This window comes from Brienomyrus brachyistius, chromosome 14, assembly GCF_023856365.1.
Source record: "Brienomyrus brachyistius isolate T26 chromosome 14, BBRACH_0.4, whole genome shotgun sequence".
In the NCBI taxonomy this organism is placed as follows: Eukaryota; Metazoa; Chordata; class Actinopteri; order Osteoglossiformes; family Mormyridae; genus Brienomyrus; species Brienomyrus brachyistius.
The window spans coordinates 4,816,079-4,843,693 of record NC_064546.1 but is presented as its reverse complement, the minus strand read 5'-3'; the positions used below and the strand labels follow the sequence as shown (position 1 = coordinate 4,843,693).

The window sequence follows — 27,615 nt, the reverse complement described above, 5'->3', positions numbered from 1 at the left end:
AAAGAAGACTATTAGTCAGGAGAAATCTCATTGATGAAATCTTTGTTCCTTGTGGGAAAACATCTTCATTCCACCCAAATGTTTAGTTGTTTCATAATTATCAAGGAATATATTTTACAGACATTGTCTACTCTTCGGCAGGCTGAAAACAGGACAACTTTCTAACTTTCACCTGCTGCTTTGACGACAATATTGACCCAAACTGGCAAGACATGTGATGGCATGACACTGACAACGAAACACACGTGGGTGGAGCTCACGCGATGGGTACCACGATCTGCGTGTGCGCATTGCACTTGCGACTGACAGATTACTTCATGACCCTGGCTTTGTTTTTAGTGACCTTCCCCTCTAAGTTTACGATTTAAAAGTAAGCAAACGAAGGCCGAGGAGAAATGAGGAGATCAGAGCGATCTGTGTGAACAGATAAGTTAAAGGAGGCATTTATAACCCTGGAATCCGCATCTGTACCTCCCGGGGGTGCTCTTAGGAAATCGTTCGCAGTCGCAGACGTTTCGCAGTCAGCGATGTGGAAACAAAGACGGCTGTTTCTGTCGACTTTTTTCGTAGGTCGTGTTGAAATGTCATCATTGGCATGCCTTTAAAACATACTGCGGTTGCAGTGCGCTTATCTTCAATTACCCAGAGTCAGCGCTCGCTGCTGACTGGAGGCCGTGAGCTCCGAAAAGCTCTGCGTGCGTTTCTGTCTTTGCATTAGTGGCCGCGGTCTCGGAGGTTCTCCGAGGTAAAACAGCGACATGAACCCAATCCACTGCAGCACAAAGTCAACCCCAACTCATTCCCCTCTTTCAGCTTACCCAGAAGTTATTGTTATACATGATTTTGTGCATATTGAAACATTCAGCCAGTTGGAGTTGGACTATAGCTCACGGATAAGTATGCATGCAACGTAAATATCGGAATAAAGATATTAAAACGTGATATTGGCAACGGCCACGTGACGTTAAGAGAGCAGTGCATGTTTTGTATTTTCCAAACGAACAAGCTGCTGTATGGCAATGGGAATATATCTGGGTAAGAAGCATGTCAGACTTTTTTTTAAGTAATGTCTGCGGAATCCCCAAATTACTAAGAAGCATCTGAGACTACACAAAACGTCAGATACGGGTAAAACGTACTAGGCTACTTGTAAACATATGCACCATGTTTTGCCTCTGCTTTGTGACCGAGTAGAATTGTGACAGAATACCTATTTTCTACAGAGGGGGGCGCTGTTATGCCTTATCTCGTATTAGTAATTATTAACCCGAAGTACTCATGGTACTCATGTACAATATATATATATATAGCTAAGGAAGTGTTTTTACTTGGAATTTCGATCACATCAATCCATACAATTCTTACTTATTATGTTATAATTCTGTTCCACTTTAATATCAAAACTCCCGTGCACGATATGTATTATTCTTTTATGCACGCTTAAACAGCGCTTGGTTGCAGTGGTCCAAATAAAAGGGGAAGATTGGGTTGGGCGGGCACTAGGACCTGCCCGCAGCGCGCTGTCTCGCAGGCCGGCCCGTAGGCTGGCGCTGCGCTGCTCTGCCTGCTCTCCTGAGCGGCGCTGCCTGTTACAAACTTGAAGGCAGCTGTCGGCTGCGCGTCATTCACTCTGCGAGCGTGAAGCCGAGATTGAGCGTCCAAAGACTTAAGAGCGATGTTACCTTCGCAGCCGTGCCTGGCCAAAGGGATCTATGCATTTCGCATCTCTTAACTTTGTATGAGAAGTAGTTATGCTTGCAAGTTTTACTTAATTATATTAAGTTTTAGATTTTTTGCTGCCATCTCAGACGATTTATGAGCAGAAATCGATTACCTGGAATTTGAAACTGATTGGATTCCTGTGAATGTGTTTTTTCATTTTTAATTTTGTCTCCTGCAGTGGCACGCGTTAAGCCAATGCTGTAACTTCTTTTCCCCGGTGGATATCATGAAACAAGCAGCCGCCGCTGCGGAGATGCCAGCTTGCAAGGAGAGCCCGTCCGTGCGGGACAGGAGGGAGAGCGACGTGAGATCCCGAGAGAGGATGGAAGGAGACCTGGATCGGCTCCGGACGCGGGAGAGACTGGAAGCGACGCTTGCGGGACTGGGGGAACTGGAGTACCTGAGACAGAGGCAGGAGTTGCTGGTCAGGAGCGTGTTAAGTCACCGGGAGATATCTGCGATTACCGGGGATGATAAAGTCAGCGCCGGAGCTTTGGAGGACAACTACTTGAGCTCAGAGGAGAAGCTCTTGGAGGAGAACATACAGTTGCTGAAACAGCAGTTGGTATGCAGTTACGATTTGTCTGTTTTCAAAACAGTGCGTTGGAATATGCAGAAGCATTAAACAGTTCACGACGACGTGTCTTAAGCTGAAGCGCTGGAGTTAATGTTATTTAGAGTAATAAAGTTGGGGCCGTCAGCTTTTGGTGGGGAACAATGTTAAGATTCATAGCGACATGCATACGAAAGCTGCCGTGTTGCGACACATTTCTCTGCTAGTTTGCCGGCATTATTTTCCCTTTATGATAGACATCACTCAAGGATAGGCGATGTCTAATTAAAGACGCGCTAAATCTACAGAAGAAGTAAAAAAATGTGTTAAAGTGTTAAATAGCCGTTTTAAATTTTGCCCGAATGGCATTTAATCGGCACAAATTGATGCCGTCGTACTTAGCGCTTGACGAAGCTAATAAATTATTTTGTGTTAATTTTCAGTTTGCAATTCGGTAAATCTTATGAGCATGAATCTAATGAACTTTCAACCCATGCGTGCAATCACTAGAAAAATGTAAACTGACGTTTTTAAAGACAAGGTTAATGTATAAAATAATCGCGGGGTTAAAAAGATATGAAGGCTATTTAAATGGGATCTTCTCAGTGTTTAAAACAACCCAGATAACCTAATCCTGGCAAACAAGGGTGACCAGCTGACCGTTTGAGACCCGATGATGGGCTACAATGGAGGAGGCGATAGAAATGAACTTTTACAATCATATCCTTCACCCCCTGCTGTTGTCAAAGGAACCAGGCCAGTTCCCGACAGCTTCTATGGGATTAAACCTAAACCGGCCCCAACACACGGGCGTTTAATCGGGGACTTGTTTGCGTGGCTTGCTTCTTATTTGAATAAGGAGTGAGAAACACATTTTTGTTTATCTCTAGTATGTATGTTTATCGCTTCTGACATGTGAATGAATTGACTGGAGCCGCTGACAAACACCGTTTATAAACGACTTAATCGAACGTAGAAATACCGATAGTGGTGCTCAATATTGTTTCATTTTATACTACGTCAAATAAGTAATCATCTTAACCTCTATCAAAAATCACAACGAATAAGACCAATATAAGTAGGAAAGAATGTTTTAAAAAGGTATACTTATTTGAATGGTTCTTGTATTCTACTACAATAAAATGAGTAGGTTTTAATCAGTTGGGAGACATATTCGGCAATGACAACTTGGTAGATGGTGTGTTTGGAATAGGAAACAGACTCGTCCTTGTTCGTCACGAGCACAGGTTATCAGCAGCACATGTGCATAATTCGATTCCTTTTGCAAATAAGCATAGGGCTGCTTTGCAAAATGGCACATTGTGTAAAAAATGGTCTCCACTGCGCTAGCATGCACTGAGCTCAGGGTGCATTAATCACCCCACTGCCTCCTGTCAAGAGCCCATTTTTATGGTCTGGCTGCTCACTGCTGAGGGAACCAGCTCCTTGTCCTGTATGACTGAATGCGTCAGTGTTGCAGTACTGACCTTGTGTACGAACCAGCCAGCAAGATGCGGGTGCGGAGGGGGGGGGGGGGGGGATTCTGGTGGCTGAGAGTATGGCTTTGCCATTGTAATTTTTTTGTCAGCTCCTCCATTGAGAGGGATACATCTCCATTGTTCTTCCTCCTCAGGCCCACTTGTGTCTGGAATGCAGGACAAGGTCTGGCTGTTGTCATATGTGCCCTTTACCACATTGCCAGCATGCTCGCTGACTCCACTGACCCTGCCTCAGCTCACAGACACGTCCACCAGCCCTATGCCCCCTCTTCCATCTAAAATTGGGCACATATTCAGGACTGGATCGCATTCATTTAAGATATAGAATAAAAAAAAAATGAAATAACCCTTTAAACATGCATTTAAAACTGAACTATTGTATTATTTCTTTACTTTGTTCCACTCTGGAATTGGGACTCTAATACGTGGCAAAAGATATCTGTTGCCGTAAATTGCGAAATGAGGTATTTGTCACGGCTTACACTGATAAGAAGCAGCATATGGGAATTCCTGTGTGTTGGTAATTAATGCAATTTGGTGCTAAATCTTTAAATAGATGGCTGTGAGCAGAATGCTTTGACCTCCTGCTTTTCTTTAGTGTTTTCTTTCTCAGACATGCATCTAAAATTAGATGGTTGAATGAAATAAAAATGCTGCAGTGATTTTCCACTAATTGCTTACAGATTGTAGGATTTAAGTTTCTTTCAAATGCTTCATACAATATGCTCCGTTTGGCAAGGGCAGTACTTGAGAATTAGCTGATACCATCAAAAACCCTTGGAGAATGACTGTAGTTTCCATTTTGTCCCCCCCCCCCCCCCCCCCCCCCCACAAAGAATTGTTTGAGACGGAGGGATGCTGGGCTGATCAGTCAGCTGCAGGAACTGGACAGACAGATCAGTGACCTCCGATTGGACAACGAGAAGGTGTCACATGACCACGTGGAGACTGACAGCCGGCCGAGCTCAGGTGAGCAGTCCAAGAAGAATGTGGCACTTGGAAAGTTGTGAACCCAGAGGAAAGTAATGGCTTTCTTTAGGTATCTCTGACCTCTATGGTCAGGAAGCAAGGAGATTTATTAAGGTGATTTGACAGAGTCACTGTACTGCATATATTATGCCATGAGTCTGTGGTCTAGAACATTGTTATGGAGTTTGGTTGCAAGGGTTATTGCAGGGAATGTAGTGGTACTGGTTACATTTAGTAACATTGTTACCAGATTTTGGAGGAAATTGGGATCTTTTAGGGAGCTGAGCAGCTGTTGAATGTATGAATGACAAAATTTTACCTAAGGAGCATTTCTATAGACTACAGACCTCTGCGATATCATATATTTACAAACTTTTATCATTGAATCTTGTACTTGAATTATTTTTGTCAAATGACAGTTAGTCATGAGTGAAACTAGATCATCTCGGATGTACAGTATTTATTACCAGTATTTATGGTGTATATCAATTTATAAATAACACTCTAGGTGGCTGAGTGTACAAATGCTGGAAGGTGGGTGTTTGCTTCTTAATCTTAAAGGAACTCTGAGCTCTCTATAGTTAGTGCCAATGTCTTTTGTTTTGTGAAAACCGAACGTTCCGAATGTTCGTACATTACAGTACATACTATAGATGGTTACAGCTAAGACCAGCGCATAATGTATCAAGGTTATGCAGAGCTGGTTGATTACAGCTCATGGTATTCAAAATAACCTTGGACACAATTATACTGCTCTGCCCTGCTCACCGGCTTCCTTGTAGGATTCATGACCATTGAGAAATTACATGTCTTTTTTTGATCTTCTCATTTGATGGTATCAGACCTTTCCTTGCATTTCCACATCATGGATACTCAGACTTACTCCTAACGACAGATGCACCTATTTTTGATGTATGTTTGACAGCATTACCATTACGTTTTATAGAAGTATTAAGTAATTTTACTACAAGCTGTGGTTCACTTTTAAGTTTTAACCAACATCTTTTGTTGAAGATCTTAGTGTTTAGGTTGGCATAGTAGTAACCACATAATGCTCAGAAGACAATGTCCATGGCTCAGATCGTATTTTATTCAGAAATCGTCCTCCTCATAGAAGATTAATGGGCTTGTATTAAAGTCAACCTTATGACTTCTGTCACCTTCTCAGAAAAACTCGTTTGAACCCTAATCTTTTGACACCTGGGCTCATGTAAAAACATTGCACCCCCCCTCTCTGTTCTCGCCAGGCTTTTACGAGCTGAGTGATGGGGCTTCTGGGTCTCTGTCCAACTCCTCCAACTCGGTCTTCAGCGAATGTTTGTCCAGCTGCCAGTCGAGCAGCTGCTTCTGCAGCCCCCTAGAATCTTCCCTGGGTGTCTCAGAGGGACGGCCCAAGTCTGCAGGTGAGTTTGTCCGCTATAGCATTGGAACACCCCCACCATGGAATGTTCCCGTTGTAGTCTTGTGTGGCCTGTCTGGTTGGGGACCTTCACCCTCCAACAATTTGTAAGCAATCCATCCACTCTTTGACAGCCTCAAACCAAGGCGGCCATTAGCAAGCCCTTCACCCTATACCAACCCCAAGCTCGAGTGCTGCAAGCGTCTGGTGTAGCACAGCTGTGGGGTGGGGCACGGGGGGGGGGGGGGGGGGTCATACCACAGGCCAATTTATTCCCTTGGCCATGTAATTTTATTAGGTCTTTGGATTTTTAAAAGTGTGGATTTGTTGTTAAATAAAGACTCTCAAACTCTGCAAACAGAAGAAACTATTCCATGGCCTAGCAAATGACAGTCACACTTATGAGAAGGTCATTTAATGGGAAGACGTTCCCATGCAAGTTCTCGGCCTTTTTAAAGCAGCGAACCATGGATGTTTAACATTCCTGGGAACAGCATAGTCCCATCCCTGCATTCATTCTGCCATCCTTAGATTTTTGTGCTTCAGTGAAAGACCATTGCTGATCGCGTTGGGTCCCTAAATGCATGGATTCATGCAAAGTAAATTTGAGCTGATGAGAGATTTCAATGACTACTAACATTTTAAATTATATTTATCAAACATACTCAATGTCAGTAGTTCCCCACTTGCAATAGTATGTGTGAATAAATATTTTAATGGGTTTTTAAAATTAGCTGTACCTTTTTAGTTTTTTTTCTCATTATTTAAGAGTTAGGATTTGTTTTTTTTTTCTTCAGCATTTAAAAAAACTTCCTCTTGCAGAAGCTTTGTTCTAACTAAGGATTTCTGCCGTGTTGCAGATGGCTTGATGGAATGTGTGGAATGCAAAGGCCAGGGTGACGACCAGAGCTCCGTAGTGGCCAGTAGGTCCTGCTCTGCTTCCTACCCACCTTCTGCCGACGGCACCTCTGACAACCAGTCCAAGTACCACTGCGACCTGGTGGCTAAGAACGGGAGTGATGTGTACCGCTACCCCAGCCCTCTTCACGCCGTGGCCGTACAAAGCCCCATGTTCTTCCAGTCTCTCATAAACCACTTGAAGGAAGAGAGTGTCCCACCGAAAGGTGGTGAGCCTTTGAGCGACGCCTTAAAACCGGAGCAGCCTTTGGTGTCCCAGAGTACCTCTTGGCCGTCCTCCTATGGACCCACCAACAAAAGACTGGATAATTACATCTTCGGCTTACTCCAGAGGCGCACCCAGCCCATGAGGACCAGTAAGCCACGCACAAGCATAAACACAGACCCCTCCAAGAGCATCTTGAGGCAAGGTAGCCTCTGTGTACGGCAGGCCGCTGGCCCATCGCAAGGGAAAACTCCTGACCCCAAAACAACCTGGCAGGGAAGCGTGCATCCCGGTTCTGTGAACAGTGTGGATGTTGGTGCAGGGTCTCCTCTGAAACAATGGGTGTTGGAAACCCGGGCTGAAGTTCCAGAGAATGGAAAGTGTCACATCCAGGGCCTGCCTCCTAATGAACATTTGACCAATGGCAATGGTGACGTTCATACGAACAGCCTCTCAAAAAAGATGGTTCTAAATAAAGGCCCTTCATTAAGCTCTAAGAATTACCACGAGCCAAGTAGCACTCATGCAGTTTCCTCGCCTAAAGACAACCGGTACGCTTACCTTCTGTCACATGAGGATAATAAAGCCCCACAGACGGTGAAGGTGTGCACTCCAAAGAAATGCACCAAATCCCCCCCGGCTGTGTTGTGTGCTGCGGAAGAGCGACCCGCTCTAGAGCTAGTAAGCTTAGGCTCTTCATCTCAGAGTCAGGATGAAGGTGGGCAGTTGGTCAGCGCTCAATACATACCTGGACACAAGCAGACGGTGAAACTGCGCAAGGGTGGGAAGAACGTGAAGGTCGTCAAGGTGAAGAGTGCCTCGCTGAAATCCAGGACGCACGCCGATCTGCTTCCCGAGGTGGGACGGGAGAAGCAGAGGACGGGGCTAAAGAAGTGTCGCTTCCCCGAGGATGTATCCAACCCTCCGAGATCCTCTAAGAAGACGTCCTCCTCTCGAATGAAGAGGATCCCAGCCTCGATCCCAGAGGGTCGCATAGTGGACAAACACTCACAAGCAACTGCAGGGAAACTACCTGTGACCAAGCACCATACACATGGACGTGATGTGGTGCTAGCAAAGCCCAAGTACAAAAGGAGCGACTACCGAAGGCTGAAGTCTATAACGGAGGTACCGTATGAGGAAGCCATAAGGAGAGCGCGACGGCGGCAGAAGCGGGCGATTTTGGGCCACGTCCCCGCTATGTATGTGCCATCTGACGTGCAGTACCCCAGCCCGTACTCATACGTAGGCAGCGACTCGGAATATTCGGCGGAATGTGCCAGTTTATTCCATTCCACGATTCTGGACACGAGTGAGGATGAACGCAGCAACTACACCACCAACTGCTTTGGAGACAGCGAGTCTAGCCTCAGTGAGGTGGACTTTGTGGGGGAGAGTACAACAACCAGTGACTCGGAGGAGAGTGGGGGCATGAACTGGCCTCAGTTTGGCCAAGCCGCCGGACCCATTCTTGGCCAGGAGATGACCGCGGCCCAGGCTAAGGCTTTTGTCAAAATAAAGGCATCTCACAATCTAAAGAGGAAGATCCTCCGCTTTCGATCTGGGTCTTTGAAACTGATGACTACCGTCTGAAAAACCTGTGTCCCAGTAGCCAATGAAATTGGTTCATCTCCTCTCCACAAGTGCCTTGGCTGTTTTAGGCTCATTGCGTGTAACTGTCCCAGCGACTGTTAATAGAAATAAAATAGTGATACAATGATTTGCAAATTGTATCTGTAACCTCCTTAAACCTGCACTTTCTAGATAAAATCATACAATTTGCACACTGTACAAATAGTCAGTGTCGCCCAGTTATTGTATGAAGCCATTTTTAAAATATTTATTATTGACGGTACGTTTATTATTGGTGGTGCTATCTACTTGGTACCATTTTATAAATGTGTCATTGACAATGGTTTACTTTGCTAAAAAATATTTAAACTTAATATATTTCAATTAGTCCAACATCAAATGAGGAAGTAGCTATAAATTGATTATCAATGCAGATCTTTAAGGGAATGGGAAGCACCCCTCCTTTGAAAAGACGCAGTCTGTTTCTGAATTGAGTCTTGGGACAAACTTAAAGACCATTGCTGATATCATGGTGCTTTTTTTTAATTATTTGTGCACATAATGTATGCATGACCAACTGCTTTATCCTTCAGTTTTCTATTGATGCCAAATAGCTGTAAATAGCTTTTTTGTATATAGATTCTTGTATGTATTCTGTTAATGCTGGTGCGCTATGTTTTTTTGCTGAAATAAATGTCTGATTAAAAACAATGTCATTTTTTCTTCTGTAAGTGGAAGTGAATTTTTGTTTGGAAGAATTATATTTTTGGGAATATGTCGTCACCTGACGTGATTTACTGTCTCTATCCCTCCCTGACACCTGTTCTACTTTTTCTTTTATTATTTTTATATATATATAATATATATATATAATTATTATTATTCTTGCCAGTCTCTGAAGTTACTCGTTAAGTCTGTTGCTCTATTGGCAAAGGTTGTCTGGAATTGCCAGTGCAGTTTCTACATTCGTTATGCTTTGTGGATGTTTCAGAAGAAGAGGTCGTACCATGAGGAATGAAGTCGGAGGTAGACTTTGGAAGATGTTTGTCGTAGGTGGCTTTTGTTAAAGCGAGGGCAGTCAAACTTGGTGGGGGCCCAGGGGAGTATTAAGCTCTAGATTTCAAGGCAATATCATTAAACCTGTGACCTTATGCATTTCTGCTCATCCTTAAACTTTTTAATGAAAATCCTCATAATATCTGCATATAGCTGCAACATAAGCGGTTTTATGCAGTTACTGGGTCACAGAAAAAAAACACTGTAGAAGATGGATGATTTAGTGTTTAAGAAGCAAAGTTTGAAATTTCCATGTAGACTAAGCTTTAAGTGTGAAGTTTAAGTGCATTGCTGTTGCCATTTCCGTAGTGCAAATAGATGCAGATTATTTTCTATAAAATATTTAATCTGAACCACTGGGGTTGCGTTGTTGCCTCACACTTGAGGTTAAAGGGGGGGGGGGGGTTGAATCCTGTTTCTCATCTGTGTTTTGATTGCATGATCTCCCCATATTATATGGCTCTCAGCCCGGTTCTCTGCTGTCCGCTCGCAGTTCAAAAACATCTTTAAAAATTTGCGTATCTAACATTTGTGCCTTGATAGTATTAGCATGATGTGTGGGGTTTTCCACTGCACCGTGCTTCCTGGTATAAACATCAGGTTCACTCATCTATTAAAAAAAAAATTAGATGACCAGAAGTGCTTCCGTAGGGCATCCTGATGTGGTGCCAAGAGGTAGTATGAATAATCAATAGCCTATCTTTTGATGCATTGTATTCTCCCCGTTTTGCTATATAGTGCAAATTCAACTGCAACTGCAGGTTCAGAATTTTCCTTATTGTGGCACTTTATAGCCGACTAACGATTCTCTTCGGAGAATTTCAGGAGAATTTCAGGAAAGCTGGCTGCGTAGTTGTGGGGGCTGCTTTTGAGAAGTCATTTATGACTCCAGTCTCCAGTCTTTCATTCCTGAAAGATGAATCCTTGGTCCAGATGTTTCTTTGTATTTGTTAGCATGGAAATGCATAAAGCTTCCACATCCAAGTACACTATCTCCACAGAGGTTTCCAGACAAAGATCGAGCAGCAAGAACATTTCCATACCAAAATTCTATCTCAACAGCTTATATTCTGTGATTAAACATTATCTACATCTCAACGAATGTCTGGTCTTAATAGAATGAAGTTTATGCTGCAGTGTGAGTGTGCCCTGTGAAGGGCTGGTGCCCCATACCTGCCTTGTGCCCATAGCCTCTGGGATAGACCCTCCTGCCACCCTGAATAGGACAAGCAGTTTCAGAAAATGGATGAATGGATAGAATTTTGACCAGTTAACCTTTTCCTTCGTTCAAGGGAGTGTATTTTATATATGTGCATATCCTCAGAGGCCAGTGCATTAGGTACACCTGCTTGCTAATGCCAACAGCCTATTATTCCAAGCAGCCAATCATATGGTGAGAACTGAATATATACAGCATGTAGACAGGATGAAGAAGTATACTTACTGTTTGATTAAGCCTTACAAAATGTGATTTTTAAAGTTGTGCGATTGTTGGTGCCATACACAGTGATTCCAGCATCACCGAAACAGCCACTGTCCTGGGCTCTTCGCAGACTGCAGTGTGATGAACAAAACACATCCAGTCAGCAGTCATTCTGTGGGTGGTAACAGATCATTAATGAGTGAGGTCAGAGGACAATGGGCAGAACAAACAGGAAGAGCACGAACACAAAAACAGCAGCTCACTAAAACAGCTGTGTGCAGAAAGGCTTCTCTGAATGCAAAATTCGTCAACCCCTCGGGTTGTTCTGGAGGCAAAAGTGGGTCCTACCTGGTGCTATGTAGGTATGCATAACGTAAGCTCTAAAGCAGACGCCGGAATATCCCATTTCTCCAGTGACATCGGGTGAGATTCCCGAAGCCTTCTTAACGCTACGTTGTTCGTAAGTTCTGTCTTTTAACATAGAACTAGTGAACAACGTAGCCTTAAGAAAGCTTCAGGAGACTCACCCCTGACTGTGTTGCTGTTCTGTAATACTGGAAAGCTTTTGTTACCAATTCCTCCTTTCAAGAGGCCATAAAAATGTCTTAAACCCACTATAACTAATTAATGGAAAATTGAAACCATATTTTTATTTACTTTGATATTCTCCATTTAAATATTTTGCATTGCTTGTTGATAATTTTTTTCTGTTTAATAAATTGGTTCTGTTGATTCATTTATAAAAACACTGCCTAGAAAAACTCCTAATAGAAATTGCATGACCCAAGTCATTTTGATATATTCTGACATGCTGGTCGGTATATAGATGCTGGAACCTTAAAATGTAGAGACGACAATGTGGTCCGGGGTCTAGATTTTGGTCATGAGAACATTCTTGGTTGGAGTATCATAATTCTGCCTAGTTTTCTGTTTTCTGAATGTTTGGGACTTACAAACTTACATAGTAACTTAGACGTTATATGTGTTGCTAATTCTGCAAAATGTTCCAAGGAAATGTTTTGTGAGAGTGGGAGACCACTTTCAGACTTTTCTTTGACTGAGAACAAGCAATCTGATGCATTTTACTTTTTTCAATAATGTTTTTTAAAGTGCTGGTAGAGACATTGTTTGACACTTTGATGACAGACTCAAGAGAACTCCCAAAGTTCTGGGAATGTTTGCTGTAGACCGAGAGTTCTGCTGGAACACTGTCCTAGACGGCTTCCGGTATTACAAACCTACTTGTCTCATAAATTCCTGAATTGTTAAATTCCGCAGTTCCACAAACATGAGCACAAACTAACACAGCGTTTTTGTATTTGTTTCCAAACATAATGTTATATTTATTTTGTACTTCTGTTTGTCTCCCTTGTACCCAGGGCTTCCTGGGATAAGCTTCAGGCTCACCGTGCCGTTGTCCTGGATAAGCTTAAGAAATATGGGTTCACCCTGGATGGGATTCCGGTCCATGCAGATAAGTCTATCTATGCTTCACCCCAAAGAAAGCTTCTCATCACCTTCGTCAAGGGGGTATCAGACTCTGCGAGATCATCTTTTAGCACTGTGAGGCCTAGGATTGTGATGTCCTTATATACAGCGTGTTGGGGATCTACCTGGGCTCATAGCACTGTTTGTGGAGATACTGGTCCAGACGGCGGTCATCACTCAACTGTTAAACCCCCTCCCAGAGGTAATGTAGTTCATGCGCAACATTGCTGTACAGTTTCTTTCACATTGCTTCCACATTCTTCAGTTTATACTGGTTTATGGCTGAAATGCAGTTCAAAGCCTCGTTTCTAGCACATGGAGCTGCCTTGCTTGCCGGTGTAGTGCCTTGCATCGGTCCCTCACACCTCTGAGATTGAGGATTAAAATTCCAGCCTCTTCTCCAGAGTGTCCCCTATCTTGTGTCCTGTGTTTCCTGGCATTAGCCCCAGGCCCTAATATTACGTTGTCGCACAATGGATGAATCTCTGACTACTGCTTCAGGTCTTTGCAACCTTCTGCATCTAATGACGGTGGGAGATGCTTCTCAGAATTTCTATCATTCCAGACATTTAGATGCCTCTTCAGATTGGACTTCAGCCCCACATCACAAACTGCTTTGTTTTGCTGCTATAAGCAGTGGCCCCCTTATGTGTTTCTTTCATACAAACCCTTATAAAATGGCCAATGATTCTTGTCTGTGCAGATGGCCTGTGTTTCATTACCAGAGCTCACTGATTTTATACGCGCTGACCTGTATGTCATGTCAGGTCAATCCATCTCCTGTCAGTTGACAGCCAACAGCTCAGACACAGAGTGTCCAACTGAAAATAACATCACTTTAATCTCCCTCCCACACCCCCACCTTTTTTTTTTTTTACCCCTGTAATGTCAGCGAAATGGGCAGTTCCAAGTCATTTCCCACTCTGACCAGGTACAGATGTGAAAGTAATTTGGAGTAAGCTGTCTCGTTCAGCCTGATTTCCTTTTCTTTCCCTCTTCTTCCTTCGTTTCTGCACCGATGCAGCACATCGACAGAAGGACATGGCAGCATTAAATGCAGCGCATGCTGAAACGGAGGCGCGCTGCTGTATCCGTTGTGTCTTCTCTAATAAAAAGAGCCTGTCTCTGTCCTGAAAGGCGCTGCAATGAGCACTGCCGTCTAATGCACTGCATATCCAGTTCTTTAGCTAACACAGCATTTGTTATGAGACGTTGGCTTTTTTAGGAAGTCTTTGTGAACTAGGAGGTTTGAGCCAGTGGTTGTTATGTTCTAACCTAGTTCCTCACTAAACATGTGATTCCCCCCATCCCCCCCCCCCACCCCCTGGAAGGGTCAATTTGTTTTTTTTGGTTTTCATGCTGGGAAAGGTTAAACTGGGCTAGACATGGGCACTCAGATAGTATCAGATAGCCAGTGGGAAACTGTGTCGTTTGCTATAAAAGTTAAGATCCCACTTCATTCTTTATAGAAATATTAATAAATGCTATTAATAACAGCGGCCTAAATTTAGTTAATGTATTGTGTAATGTAAGGCAAGGTGGTCATAATAATGAATATATTTGATGTTTTTCTCAACTCTTTTTCTCAATTTGTATTTCTGAGAATATTAACTGTCGTCACCCCCCACAAATCATTTGTTTTTCCATTTCAGGTAGCAAAATGGAGAAGAATGGAAGGTATGTGCAGAAATGGAGCCGTGGTTTGAGTACATTACGCAGCGTAGCAGAATAGATGTGCTGATCTGAATGGAGAGGCTTTTCAGATCAAAGTCTGCAGTGTCCAAATCAACTTTTAGACTTACTTGCTTTAGACTGGGAATTAGAAGTAAAGCATGAAAAAGCATTGTGAAATATTCTCTGTAATTCTACTGATGATCTGTGACAATTAGTGTATACAGTTACTAGTGTGTTAGGTCACTGGTTTTTCATTAAAATAAATTTGATGTAGAGTTGTTAACGCATTTACTGTATTTACTGCTCAGTATTCTCGTTGGTCTCATTTGCGTTAAATTGTTTTCATTGTGACTGGAATGCATCTACAATATATCTAGAATGTAAGTCTACAGAAAGAAAATGTAATGAGATTAGTTAGGCTGTTGTGGGGACCCATTTTGTCTGCATCGGAGGTCATCTTTAGCTCGGGAAAATATCCGGCATGATATATTGGGAAGCCCGGGGGCCATGTTTTGGCTAATGGACCCAGCTGTTTGCAATGGCCGGCATATATCAGGCAACACTGAGTCAGGGAGGGGGGTCACCTCTGCCTTTGGGGGCCAGGGTGGGTTACTGGTTCCTATTTACAGACTGCCAAATAGTCATTGAGAGGCCCTGAGTGGATGATGTGCATTTTTTGGGCACTTGAAACCGGCTCCCCTCATTTGCTGACAGTGGGTGGGGGGTATGAGCAGTGAGGATACTTGATTGTGAGTGTGCCCACTCACGAGAGTGAATGTGTAACTACAGAGCGACGCCAGACATTGTATAGATTCTGCACTTTTCTCAAGTGAGTGAGGATGCTAGTTGGATCGGCTTTGCAAAATACTGAACAGTACTGAAGTAAACACCTCCCCTGGTTCATCAAGAAAATGATTGTTTGAATCCCTTAGCGTGTTCTCTGTAGTGGGGTCATCCTAAGTTCACAAACAAAAGCATCGAGTACGTCAGCCAGATGACTAATTCGGTCTTGTGGGATCATCATCACATTTTCCATTCGTGTTACACATAATTAAACTCAAAACCCTGATATATGTAATGGCGGCGAATGCCACCATTTTCATTCCACCTTGCATTGTACATAAATCACGGGTGAGATTAAAGAATTGTTTCTTTTACTAACAGAAAATCTGATGTGACATATTTTACATATGATTTAACTGTAAAAATACTGCGTTTAAGGACGAGCAAATGTTTGGGCCATTTTATTAGCTGCTGAACAATGAGTGATTTAGAGAACACAGCAGTCCTTAAGAGCTTCCTGTTGCTGTGAAATGGTCTGTAAGCTCTTAACCAGGCCCTTGTCCCCTGCCTTAGCATGAGAGATTAGCTCCCCAGCAGTGTGGGTCAGTTGCTGGGGTTATATTCAACCCTCTCAGCTCTCAAGGTCAAAGCTCGCCGTTTGAAGCCACTCCAGGCCCACACTCACGATGGGGACGCCGGAGTATGTGTGGCATCCAGTCTATGTTGATTTAGCCGTGGTCTGTGGAAGCTCTCCGGAGGCCAATGAATTTCAGGCTCTTCACGGAGATGAAGCATAAGGCTTCGAAATGAGGTCTGCTCACAGCCTGCTGAGGCCAGGTGGGCAAACCTAATACCTGAACAACTGCTAGAACATACTTCCCTGAACCTCCCTGGGGGTCACACCCCACCCCCCCCCCAACCCCCCCAGATGCTAAGAGCTTTTTGCAGACACAAACCAGCCAGCGAAGGGAAGATGAGAAGAAGCTGAGATGTTTTTCCAGATAGACCTTCGAACCAGATGGCAAGTAGACAGTCCCGCCATGGCTGTTAGTCTGCAGCAGGATCTGTTTGGGTAATGATCTGAGGAGGAGCCGGCGAGGATCTCTGGCCCGTCTGCCACTTCCTGTTGCACGGCTGGCTTGACTGAAGGTCACAGACAGAGGGATGGAGGCGTCCGGCCCAGACCCTCAGGGACCGCCAGTGCTGACTGTGAGTTTGCTGGTACAGTGGGTCCTGGCTTCTGCAGATTATATTCATAAATCCGGTACTGTTTTAAAATGACTGTTGTCTTGCTAGTATGCCTCAGACAAATAATCAGACCAATTAAACCTGAAATTCTGCGGAATCAAATGTGTGCAGACGTCGGACATTTCAAACATGCTTTTGAGTGTTTTCTGTTGAGAACATTTGGCCAGTTTACACAATGGATGTTACTGAGCCACTGAAGACTGCTGTAGATTGAAAACGCACGTTCCTCTAGTTAAGGGATTAAAATGTGAACTGTCTACTCATAAAGATTAAGTAATTTTGAACAAATGTGTGAGAAGCATTAAATATAAATACATCTATCTATTTTCTCACCACTTACCCAGTACAAGGTCATGAATTAAAAAAATAAAACAAATGTAAGAAGGAAATGCAGGCTTATCTGACTTTCACAGTGGCCGTCATCGAGTAGCAACTGAGTGTCTGATTTGCTAATTTACAGGAAAATACAGTTCTTAATAAAAAATTAACCAAAAACCCTACAAAAATGAGTTTTCCATCAGGATTTTATCATGCGGTTGTCTTGCGGTTCTCTTTTCGTTACATTCCAGCTTCTGTGTTTATTGCGTTTGCTTATACGTGGTGAGCCAAGTTCTTCCAAAAAGTCTATTATTAAATTACCAGATGTTCCCAGGCCTTAATCTGAAATGAAACCATTGCAGTCATCAGTCAGCGCGTCCTAAGCTCACCGCTGAAGCCTAACGCCAGGCCGCCGATGAGGGCGGCTCCAAGGGGAATGGTACCGTCGATTATTTCTGGAACGTTTCTTGTTTCTCTAGGAGCATTTTCTCATCTGTCATCAAAAAGCGTGGCGTTTGCTTAAGAGCGGTCGGTCTCGGTCGTTTACCCAGCCCAGAGTTTGTGCGGCCATTAATCAATAAAGCCTATATACCACTAAAGCTGATTTGTAAAAACTCCAGTGTCAGCTGCCACCGTCCGGCACACACTGGCCACGTTTTCCAGATACGGTCAGTGTGTCGGAAAACCGACCGCGCCTTGGCGTCTTTGCGCTCTTGCAGGCTGCAATTATAATTTTTATGGCGGGGGGGGGGGGGGGGTGGGGGATGATATAATTTATAAAATGGGATCATGTTTTTTTCTCAAAAGGCTGCCGTGTTGCTGTGTTGCTGTAATAAGCATATCTGTGGTCTGTTGAGTCGTTAAAAGGATGACACTGCACCAGAAGACCTTTCCTTGCATCATTACATTCTATTGGTTTACCTTGGTGTTAATCATTTGTGCATCAACTGCGTATCTTAACTAGCATTACAATTGAACCTCATTCACTAGTTAGGAAAAGAGCTGAACTTCCTTCCAGCCGTACATCTGTCCCCCTAATCGCTTATTCAGAACAAACTGGGGGTGCGTCTGGGGTCTCTCCTGAGAAGCACAGGGCATTATGCTGGGGATCCTCTGGACGAGACCCCAGTCCATCTCAGGATGCTCCCCAACAAATTAAACAAGCAGAATGAGCTGACGTTGATGATGGTTTTCAGTGCTGCTGAAGTCGGGGAATTGCAGGGCAGGGCAGTCCCAAAATAGCACTCAATCCATGCAGCTCAATCAATCAGTCACGCTCCATGTCGCGTGGCCCCGCCCCCCTTTGCAAGGATGGTAATTGCTTTTTCCACGGCAAAATGAAACAATCACCATAATAAGTCAAACTCCCGACTGCTCTATAATATCCATGCGTGCCTGAGAGTTGATGCATTCTGGACTTTAAATAAATAGGGCAGGCCATGAGCGGACAATGGGACAACTCTATGGAAGTCTGTGAAGCACTTATTACTCTGAGCTCAAAATAACTCCTCGGCTGGCAGAACTCACTGAATCTTTATATTATTGTTTTACTTACAAATAAACTCTATTCTCAGCGCACAGGGTGTCACACTGGCACACGGCGAGGGCTTTCCCACTTCCTTTATTTACTTCAGATGCTTTCACTCAAATATCTTCTGTAGCCAGAGGCGGAAAGTTCAGGTTTAAAAATTACAAATTCAGACTAAGATTTAGTTTCAATCAACCAGTTGAGTATAAAGAGTCACTTTCACAGCTGAGTACTCAATTGCTTGGTTGAAACCAAATCTTGGCCTGGATTTGTGCTTTCTGAGCACTTTTCAACCCTGTCTATAGTTTTGCCGCAGCAGGATATTTGATGGGACCAGTTGAGGCTAATCTAGGGTTCAACAGTAAATTTCCCTCTGGGATCTCATGCCTTTTAGCACTGTGTTGTTGTTGTTTCAGTGCCTCCGACCCACAGCTCGCTGGGTTGGTTTCTGTCTTCTCTGTTATCTTTCGCCTTCCAGGTCCTAGGTGTCAGTTCCATCAGCCTGTATGGCCTGTATCCACTGACATGTGGGGGGCAGGAGAAGCTGGCATTAAGATGAGCAATGAGACTGGTGAGAGGAATGGAGGCTGCAGCAGCTACAGCCCTGGGGAGAGTACCAGTCAGGCATGTTTTATTCATGACCATTAATTCCCCACCCCCTCTCCCGCCAGGTTCAGACCCTCATCTGCAAATATATGTGTTTCTAATCAGTGCCTGGCTGGCAGCCCTCTGCCCAGGCCCCTGCTAACACACATAGAAATCCCCTGATTATGATGTTTGTGAAGACCTCAAGAAGCCTGTCCCATATGCCCAGCCTCCTGTTACTCCCGGGAGTGGGGCAGTGCCCATCCCATACACTCACCCGCCTCATCATTCCCGGGAGTGGGGCGGTGCCCATCCCATACACTGACCCGCCTCATCACTCCTGGGAGCGGGGCGGAGCCCATCCCATACACTGACCCGCCTCATCATTCCCGGGAGCGGGGCGGTGCCCATCCCATACACTGACCCGCCTCATCACTCCTGGGAGCGGGGCGGAACCCATCCCATACACTGACCCGCCTCATCATTCCCGGGAGTGGGGCGGAGCCCATCCCATACACTGACCCGCCTCATCACTCCTGGGAGCGGGGCGGAGCCCATCCCATACACTGACCCGCCTCATCATTCCCGGGAGCGGGGCGGGGCCCATCCCATACACTGACCCGCCTCATCATTCCCGGGAGCGGGGCGGAGCCCATCCCATACACTGACCCGCCTCATCATTCCCGGGAGTGGGGCGGAGCCCATCCCATACACTGACCCGCCTCAACATTCCCGGGACCGGGGCGGAGCCCATCCCATACATTGACCCGCCTCATCATTCCCGGGAGCGGGGCGGAGCCCATCCCATACACTGACCCGCCTCATCATTCCCGGGAGTGGGGCGGAGCCCATCCCATACACTGACCCGCCTCAACATTCCCGGGACCGGGGCGGAGCCCATCCCATACACTGACCCGCCTCATCATTCCCGGGAGCGGGGCGGAGCCCATCCCATACACTGACCCGCCTCATCATTCCCGGGAGCGGGGCGGAGCCCATCCCATACACTGACCCGCCTCATCATTCCTGGGAGCGGGGCGGGGCCCATCCCATACACTGACCCGCCTCATCATTCCCGGGAGCGGGGCGGAGCCCATCCCATACACTGACCCGCCTCATCATTCCCGGGAGAGAGGCGGAGCCCATCCCATACACTGACCCGCTTCATCATTCCCGGGAGCGGGGCGGAGCCCATCCCATACACTGACCCGCTTCATCATTCCCGGGAGTGGGGCGGAGCCCATCCCATACACTGACCCGCCTCAACATTCCCGGGACCGGGGCGGAGCCCATCCCATACACTGACCCGCCTCATCATTCCCGGGAGTGGGGCGGAGCCCATCCCATACACCGATATGCCATGTTCTTCCCAGGAGTTGGGCGGAGCCCATCCCCACCACTGACCTGCCACATCATTCCCGGGAGTGGGGCGGAGCCCATCCCATACACTGACCCGCCTCATCATTCCCGGGAGTGGGGCGGAGCCCATCCCATACACTGAACCGCCTCATCATTCCCGGGAGTGGGGCGGAGCCCATCCCATACACCGATATGCCATGTTCTTCCCAGCAGTGGGGTGGAGCCCATCCCATACACTGAACCGCCTCATCATTCCCGGGAGTGGGGCGGAGCCCATTCCATACACTGACCCGCTTCATCATTCCTGGGAGCGGGGCGGGGCCCATCCCATACACTGACCCGCCTCATCATTCCCGGGAGTGGGGCGGAGCCCATCCCATACACCGATATGCCATGTTCTTCCCAGGAGTGGGGCGGAGCCCATCCCATACACTGAACCGCCTCATCATTCCCGGGAGTGGGGCGGAGCCCATCCCATACACCGATATGCCTTGTTATTCCCAGGAGTGGGGTGGAGCTCATCCCACACACTGACCCACCTAGTCATTCCCTGGAGCGGCGTGGAGCCCGTCCCATTTGCCAACTAGCCTTGTTATTCCCTGGAGTGGCGTGGAGCCCATTCCGTATGCTGACCCACCTTGTTATTCCCAGGAGTGGCAGAGAGCCCATTTCATATTCCGGTCCTCCTTGTTACTCTCGGGATCAATGTGGAGTCCATCCTGTACAATGAACCACCTTGTTATTCCCGGTGAGTGAGGGCGGAACCCGTCCCCTATGCCAACCCTCCTCATCATGCCTGGGACTGATGCTGAGCCTGTTCTGTATGTCAACCTACTTTCAGGGAATGGGGCGGAGCACATGCAGTATGTCGACCTGCCTCAGTATTCCTGGGAGCGGCACAGAACAAATCCCGTATGTTGACCTGCATCTTCTTTCCCACTGATTTTCAATTGGTCGCGAGAGCCATAAACTTAATGGGAGGAAATGGAGGAAAGATATGGTGGGATTAGGTTTGTAAATCAAAGATGTCATGTGGTCTGCAACCGCAATTGGTCCAAAAACCTTAATTTTGCCAGAATACCATTTAATTTATTTTTATTGCCCACATTTCAAACTATTTAATATTTTGTGATGATGACAAATAACATTTTGGGTTAGATGACTTCAGCCTCTTTATTCATGAGAATTTGTCTCACATTCAGTTATAAACATTGGTCATAGGGAACATATGTCTATGTTTTTATGGAAACCAACCAGCTTCCATGCATGCTAATATAAGAGCAATCCCATTTTTCCAAATGCATACAGAATTTCCTATATAGCGCCTTGCATATACACCCATTGCTCAGTGCAGATCGGCTCAGGCAATTCAGGCACTTTTTTTAATAAAGCTGTGATGTCGTGTGGCCACGGGAATTAATTGAACGTGCCTGTTTTTCCCATCACTGTGGCACAGGGAAGCTGGGACGCGGGGGATGAGAGAGCATCCACAGACAGGCCCTGTCACTGGGAAATGGATGAGTGCTTCTCTATTGAAATGAGCTCCTTGTGTGACCTCTGGGAGAATGGCGGTGGATGCGGGGGGGTGCAGGTGATTATGGCTGATGGCATTGTCTTTTTTAATAGACCTTTCCTTGATACCATCCCTGGTGTGTCATCACAGCGGGGGCCTGCCGCGGCCGGCCTGCGAGGGGTCGTCTGCACCCCGGGGGGAGAGAGGGCCTCCCAGAGGTCAGCGGGGGCCAGGGCCTGGAGGGGTGGAGGCTGCAGAATGGACAGGACCCCCTCACTTTGTTTACATGCAAGAGGATCCCCTGAGTTGCAACCCCCAGGGGACACCTTGACCAGGGACTCTGTCCCCGTCCTCTGAAAGACCTGTCCTCTATACAGCAGAGAATTATTGTGTTGTGTAGAAAGTATTATGGTACTTTTTCGTGATCAAATTATTATGTAACAATTTTAACATAGAACAACAAACATAACAACCCCCCCTCCCCCCCATATATCATCCATCAAGTCACCGGCAAACTCAGCCCCAGCGAGAGTGCAGCCGAAAGCTGAGGACAAAACACCAGTACAAGTAGAAACTGTGAAAATAAACAAACGTAACAAAGTCAAATAACATAATTAAAATAGGTAAGTAGATCGGTAAATTAATAAATAAATAAATAATGCAGACTCACGATATTGGCTCCCAGCCAGCCCTTGACTAGCTGCGCCTATTGCAGCCAGCTCTGAAGAGTAGAGCTGGAGGAATCATTCATTCGGGCCGCAGACAGTTCGAGCAGAGGGCGACTTCCAGGCAGAGGAAATGGCGGTCAGGAGATTTCCAGTGAGAGACTAATCACACCTTAGCTGCCAAGAAGGCGGATATCAGGTGCCTCTACTGGGATGGAGAAAGTGAGAGAGGGAAGATGAACTGCAGGGGACAGAGGAATAGAAGAGGAAAAAAAAATGATGCGAGAGATCTAGCCACAGAGCAGCAACAGGAGGAAAGTCCCAGAACATATAGAGAACGGTGCCAGGGACAAGAAGAGGATAGAGGTGACATAATGGATCAGGCTCTAAACCCACGAGATGGCATTTCCTGGGAGTATTATGCTATTTTATTATTTGGTTTTGTATGTATACTGCCTAAAGTGCTTTAAGATCTTCACTAGGAAAGGTGCCTTTCATCTATAAGCTTCTCTATTGCAACTTTCCTAAGGGCACCATGCAGCCTCACAACTCACGTCATATTTGAACTGATGAAACAGACGTTAAGATCTTTCTTGCCTATGTAACGCCTTTCATGGACTCCATCTGTCATCCTCAAAACCCATTGGTCACCTCTCTGACGAGATGAACTTAGGACACTCAGGCATCACTGGGAGACCGGCAGAGTGATCTCTAGCGCTCGGTCATCTGGTGAGCCCCATTTGTTAGTGCTGTGATGAGGCGCTGATGGTGATTAAGTTGGTCTCCAGAGCTTTTCTCTATCTGCATCAAGACAGTACTGCTCTTTTGATTTATGCGACACAACTACAGACTGTACATGGCATACAAAATTCTATGCATAACACTAGAGAACTGAGATTTTCATGTCAAACCACAGACATGTCTGTATAAAGCATTTATAAACGATGAGGCTTTATTTTAAGCATGAATGTGAGAGCAGGTGAGGCCCTCAGAGATGGGAAGTTGACATGTCCTGCATCCCAGCGACACTGACCAGGCGTCTGCTCTCGCAGTGTCAGGGCGTTTGAGGGCATCCGGCATCACCCTCGTGGATTTCCTAGTACTGTGGCAAGCCTCTAAGGTCAGCTGAAAACGGGCAGCCTTTAAGGGGAGGTCAGCGAGAACCAACGCTGTCTAACTGCAGTCATCACCGTTACATGTGTCTGTGTGTATGCACACATATCAGCTTGGAAAGGCGACACGTCATGGGCTGGAGACTTAAGCAGCATTTATTGCAATTGAGAATGTTTATTAGCACCATATGTATGTGATGGGATCACAACCAGATCAGCTTGAAGTGAAGATGTGGAGATGGTACCTGTGGACAAGATGGGGGGGGACTGGCCTTAGCTTCCAGGGTGAGCTGTAAAATTCCCCACTGCTCAGAGGGAATTCAGACCTTGAATTTCATAGGATGCACACACACACACACACACACACGTAGGGTATACCTATCCTTATGGGGCCCGCTCATTCATTTCTATGGGAAGAATGCTAACGCTAACTATGACAACCTTAACCCCCACTCTGCCCTAACCATTACCATAAGTAACCAAGCAAAATACATAGTTTTTGCATTTTTAGTTTTTTCATAGCAGTCACCGATTCTTATAAAATAGAGTTTTGTCTTATGGGGACGTTATGAGGACATTGTGTCCCCATAAGGATGGGTATATCCGCTCTCTCTCTCTCTCTCTCTCTCTCTCTCTCTCACACACACACACACACACACACACACACACACACACACACACACACACACACACATATATATATATATATATATATATATATATATATATATATATAGATATATACACAGTACTGTGCAAAATTCTTAGGCAGGCAAAGAAAATGATGTTTAGATTATCCTCGTGTTGGTGTAAAACTATGATATTATGCCTGTCAAAGTGTGTCAGCTTAGCCATTTCAGAACCTCTGCTAAAATCATCCTAGTATTTGCAGCGACCGTCCAGTGCAGCACACCTCATACAGCTGGTCAAGGTTACTTATAGTTAAGGTTGGGGCTGGGTAGGGGTTAACGGTGTCAAGTTGTGATTAAAGATTTTCCAATGAATGGGGAGTCCCCACAAAGATATAATTACAAACCTATGTGTGGGTGTGTATGTGTGTGTATGTGTGGGTGTGCACATATGAAAACCAAGTTTTCCAAAGTTTCCATAGAGGATATAACTGATGTCACTGATTTAGTAGGACATTTTTAACACATATTTTTCCCAGGACCCTGGTGTGTGAAATATTCCACATGTGTGCAGTTTATTCATTCATTCATTTATTTATTCATGTATTTATTTTTTACCAACTACTTGGAGTTATTACCTTTCTATTTAGGGGAATTTCACATCCCATCAGTTATATAATCTATGGCAAAAATGCCGACATTGATTATGGTTTCCCCAGTATCACAACGACCATCACGAAAATAAAACCCGGGCTTTATAATACACATAAATGTGTCCAAATCAAATTTACCCCAAAATTCTGTAGTTAACCTAATTGTCTCAAGTCACTCGTTTGTAGAAACACTGTTAAATGCACCTTGTTATAGGAACAGATTAACGCAGATTTATAACAAAAGAATTAAAAACAGCAGTTTTTAACTGCCTAGTCGAAGACAATTAATTATGTTGTCAGGTGCAGGAAAAATCAGTAGATTCACATGACTGGGCCCCAGTACTGCCAAAGAGTACTTGGTCAAATGAGGTTATTCCTGTTATTTACAATGTGGGTTATGTTTGCTCATAAAGGCTGAATGCAGTGGGAGGAGTAATAAACCAGTGTGTATCTGCAGACACCTTCCGGACTCGCCGCAATCGGCCAATCCATGCACCGCAGACAGGAATCCATGTGGGGCGCCCGGTACTGGTGCTAGCCACCTCCAGCTAAGACCACAAGATGGGAATGGAGATGCAAGCAAATCATAACGAGCTGGGTTTTTGAGGAGGGCGCCCCACTGAGGTCGGCAGGAGGCCGCGTCCGTTCATTGGCTCCCTCGTACCGCACGCTGCCAGGCCGCTGGGGCCAGTGACCATTAGCATAATGAGACAGCTGAGAGGGACCTGAGTAATGGTACCAGAGACCAGCCTGCAAACGTGTCCTACAGTCCCGAGAGCAGGTCGCCCCCGGTTAATGAACTTTGACCGTCTTAATAAGGATTAATGATGGGCTTTTGCCCCTTTGTCCTCAGTGGGCACTTCATTTCTGATGTCATCTGGACGTCTGACACTGTAAATCTGTCTAAATATTGAATTTGCTTTCTTGGCCAAATGCATTAAAGCACAAATATGAAATGGAACGAATTTGTAAATCTAACGATTTTCTTTAAAGTGCAATTAAGTGGCATTTTTAAGTAGTTCAACAGGAGTCACACTGCAAAGTAGTTCAGAAAAGAGATTTCAAAACCTTTTTTATGTTTTTGTGTTTGATCAGCCACAAGTCAGCAATGTCTGGTAACGTAAGGATGTGGCAGATTCTCGGCCAGAATGAAGCAGACACTTAGGATTCAGGTTCCAGACCAGTGTAAGGTTACTCCTGGTTGGGTCTTTTCTCTTTTGTTTACCTTTTTCCCCCTGGACAGCTAACATCAGCAGAAACTCCCTGGGAACAAAGTAGGACTTGTGTCGTTAGCGTGAGTTTGGTGATAACCAGAAGTGTCGTCTGCGTTGACTGATGTGCAGAGAAGCTAATGGTGGCCAAAGGAGCTTCCTGATATATCAGCCATGTTCTTCATAATAGGATGAACTGTCATTGACTTTATGTTGATATATTGGCTGCGCTTGGCTGGGCATCTGGGAAATCAGAAAGACTTTGTATAAATATTACATTTTTCAAGCAAGCTCTGGACTTTAACATCTGCCAGGCAGGAGCTACGGATTGGGACCATCCAATCCCAGGGGCCGCATTTAACAAGCAGCTACCGAGTGCATCTTCCTGGACATTGTTTTACTCTCTGTCTGCTGTAACTTGTTCCCAGAAGCACCTGAGTCTGCAGAGATGGAGCACGCAGCGAGGCGCAGGTGAGAAGCAGATGTTGTGTGTAGCCGTGGCCAGCGGGTGTAAGATTGCCTCAAAAACCTGGAGTTAGCTTGGCACGGAGCACAAATGGAAAAATAAAAATTCCGTTGGCTCCCGTCCCACTGACATAATCCCCGCGCTTTAAATCGGGCAGCCGTGCTTTCACTTCCACCAATCATAACATGGCCCTCGAACAAGACTTTCCGTCATCACTCATTGCACTTTTCTGGAGACTTGTAATTAGGGAACACATTTTAAATATATCTTTCCATGTTCCAATGCCCTTTATAGCTGATTAAGGCATGGCAAAGAATGAAAGAGACTGTTGTCTTGTGTTCAGTTCATTTAAACAAAACCAAGTACATAAATATGGATTTTATATCAGTACTACATGGTGTATGTATGTATGTATTATGTATGTATGGATTTGTGTACATAAATATAAATTTTTATTGGCAACTAAAAAATATTGCATCAAACCCATGGCACCTGTTAAAATGAATGTTAGTAAGGCAAAACTTTCAGGTAATAATTATCATTAATATTGCAAGCACATTTATCACAACATGTATACACTTAAATTTGCGCCATTTTGCATTAAATCACCAAAATATTTAACTGTGTGAAGGAACAGATATCTAGCAAACACTTATTTCTTTACTGCTCACCACATGTTAGTTGGATAATTCATAAAATGTACCCTAATGATTATCGTAATTATAGTGTGGAACAGCTTCCAGAAGGTTCTCTTGGCAACCCCTTAAAATCACATATCTGCACTCAGGTAAGAATTTGGAGCGGCTGCACATTTGTCCTGCCTGTTTCACTGTACCTGTAGGGTAGTGAGGAAGTTGGGGTGTATATTTAGTTTCACACTTTGGAAGTTCCCCATCGAAAATGGTTATTTGTGGGGGGACTTTTTCAGATGTGCTGGCTGCGTTTTGCATCCTTGGACTCCGGGGCGTCCGCCCAGAGATGAGGTCATGGTAAGGCAGCCCCAGCCTCTGCTGAAGCGAGGCCCTGCAGCTGTGAACCGTGATCTGGCTGCATCCTTCGTAAGGTGG

The 27,615-nt window shown here is 45.2% G+C and overlaps 1 protein-coding gene and 1 long non-coding RNA gene across 2 annotated transcripts; both read left to right on the top strand.

Moving 5' to 3' along the window:
* Positions 1–1,574: 1,574 nt before the first annotated feature.
* Positions 1,575–9,548, top strand: dact1 (dishevelled-binding antagonist of beta-catenin 1). The gene is made up of 5 exons (XM_048974522.1): positions 1,575–1,736; positions 1,901–2,287; positions 4,611–4,743; positions 5,991–6,146; positions 7,003–9,548. Exons 1-5 carry the CDS (start codon positions 1,713–1,715, stop codon positions 8,856–8,858), a joined length of 2,556 nt encoding a protein of 851 aa, XP_048830479.1. The 5' UTR covers positions 1,575–1,712; the 3' UTR covers positions 8,859–9,548.
* Positions 9,549–11,477: 1,929 nt separating this feature from the next.
* Positions 11,478–15,019, top strand: LOC125707409 (uncharacterized). The gene is made up of 3 exons (XR_007382276.1): positions 11,478–11,678; positions 12,696–13,006; positions 14,457–15,019. It is a non-coding gene; the product is annotated as an uncharacterized LOC125707409 (long non-coding RNA).
* The last annotated feature ends 12,596 nt before the right edge of the window (positions 15,020–27,615 follow it).

Excerpts from the sequence above, each read along its gene's own strand:
- dact1 (XM_048974522.1), top strand. The coding sequence starts at position 1,713 with ATGCATTTCGCATCTCTTAACTTT. Across the intron at positions 4,744-5,990 it reads TGACAGCCGGCCGAGCTCAG|GCTTTTACGAGCTGAGTGAT; the intron begins GTGAGCAGTCCA and ends TGTTCTCGCCAG. Across the intron at positions 6,147-7,002 it reads GGGACGGCCCAAGTCTGCAG|ATGGCTTGATGGAATGTGTG; the intron begins GTGAGTTTGTCC and ends GCCGTGTTGCAG.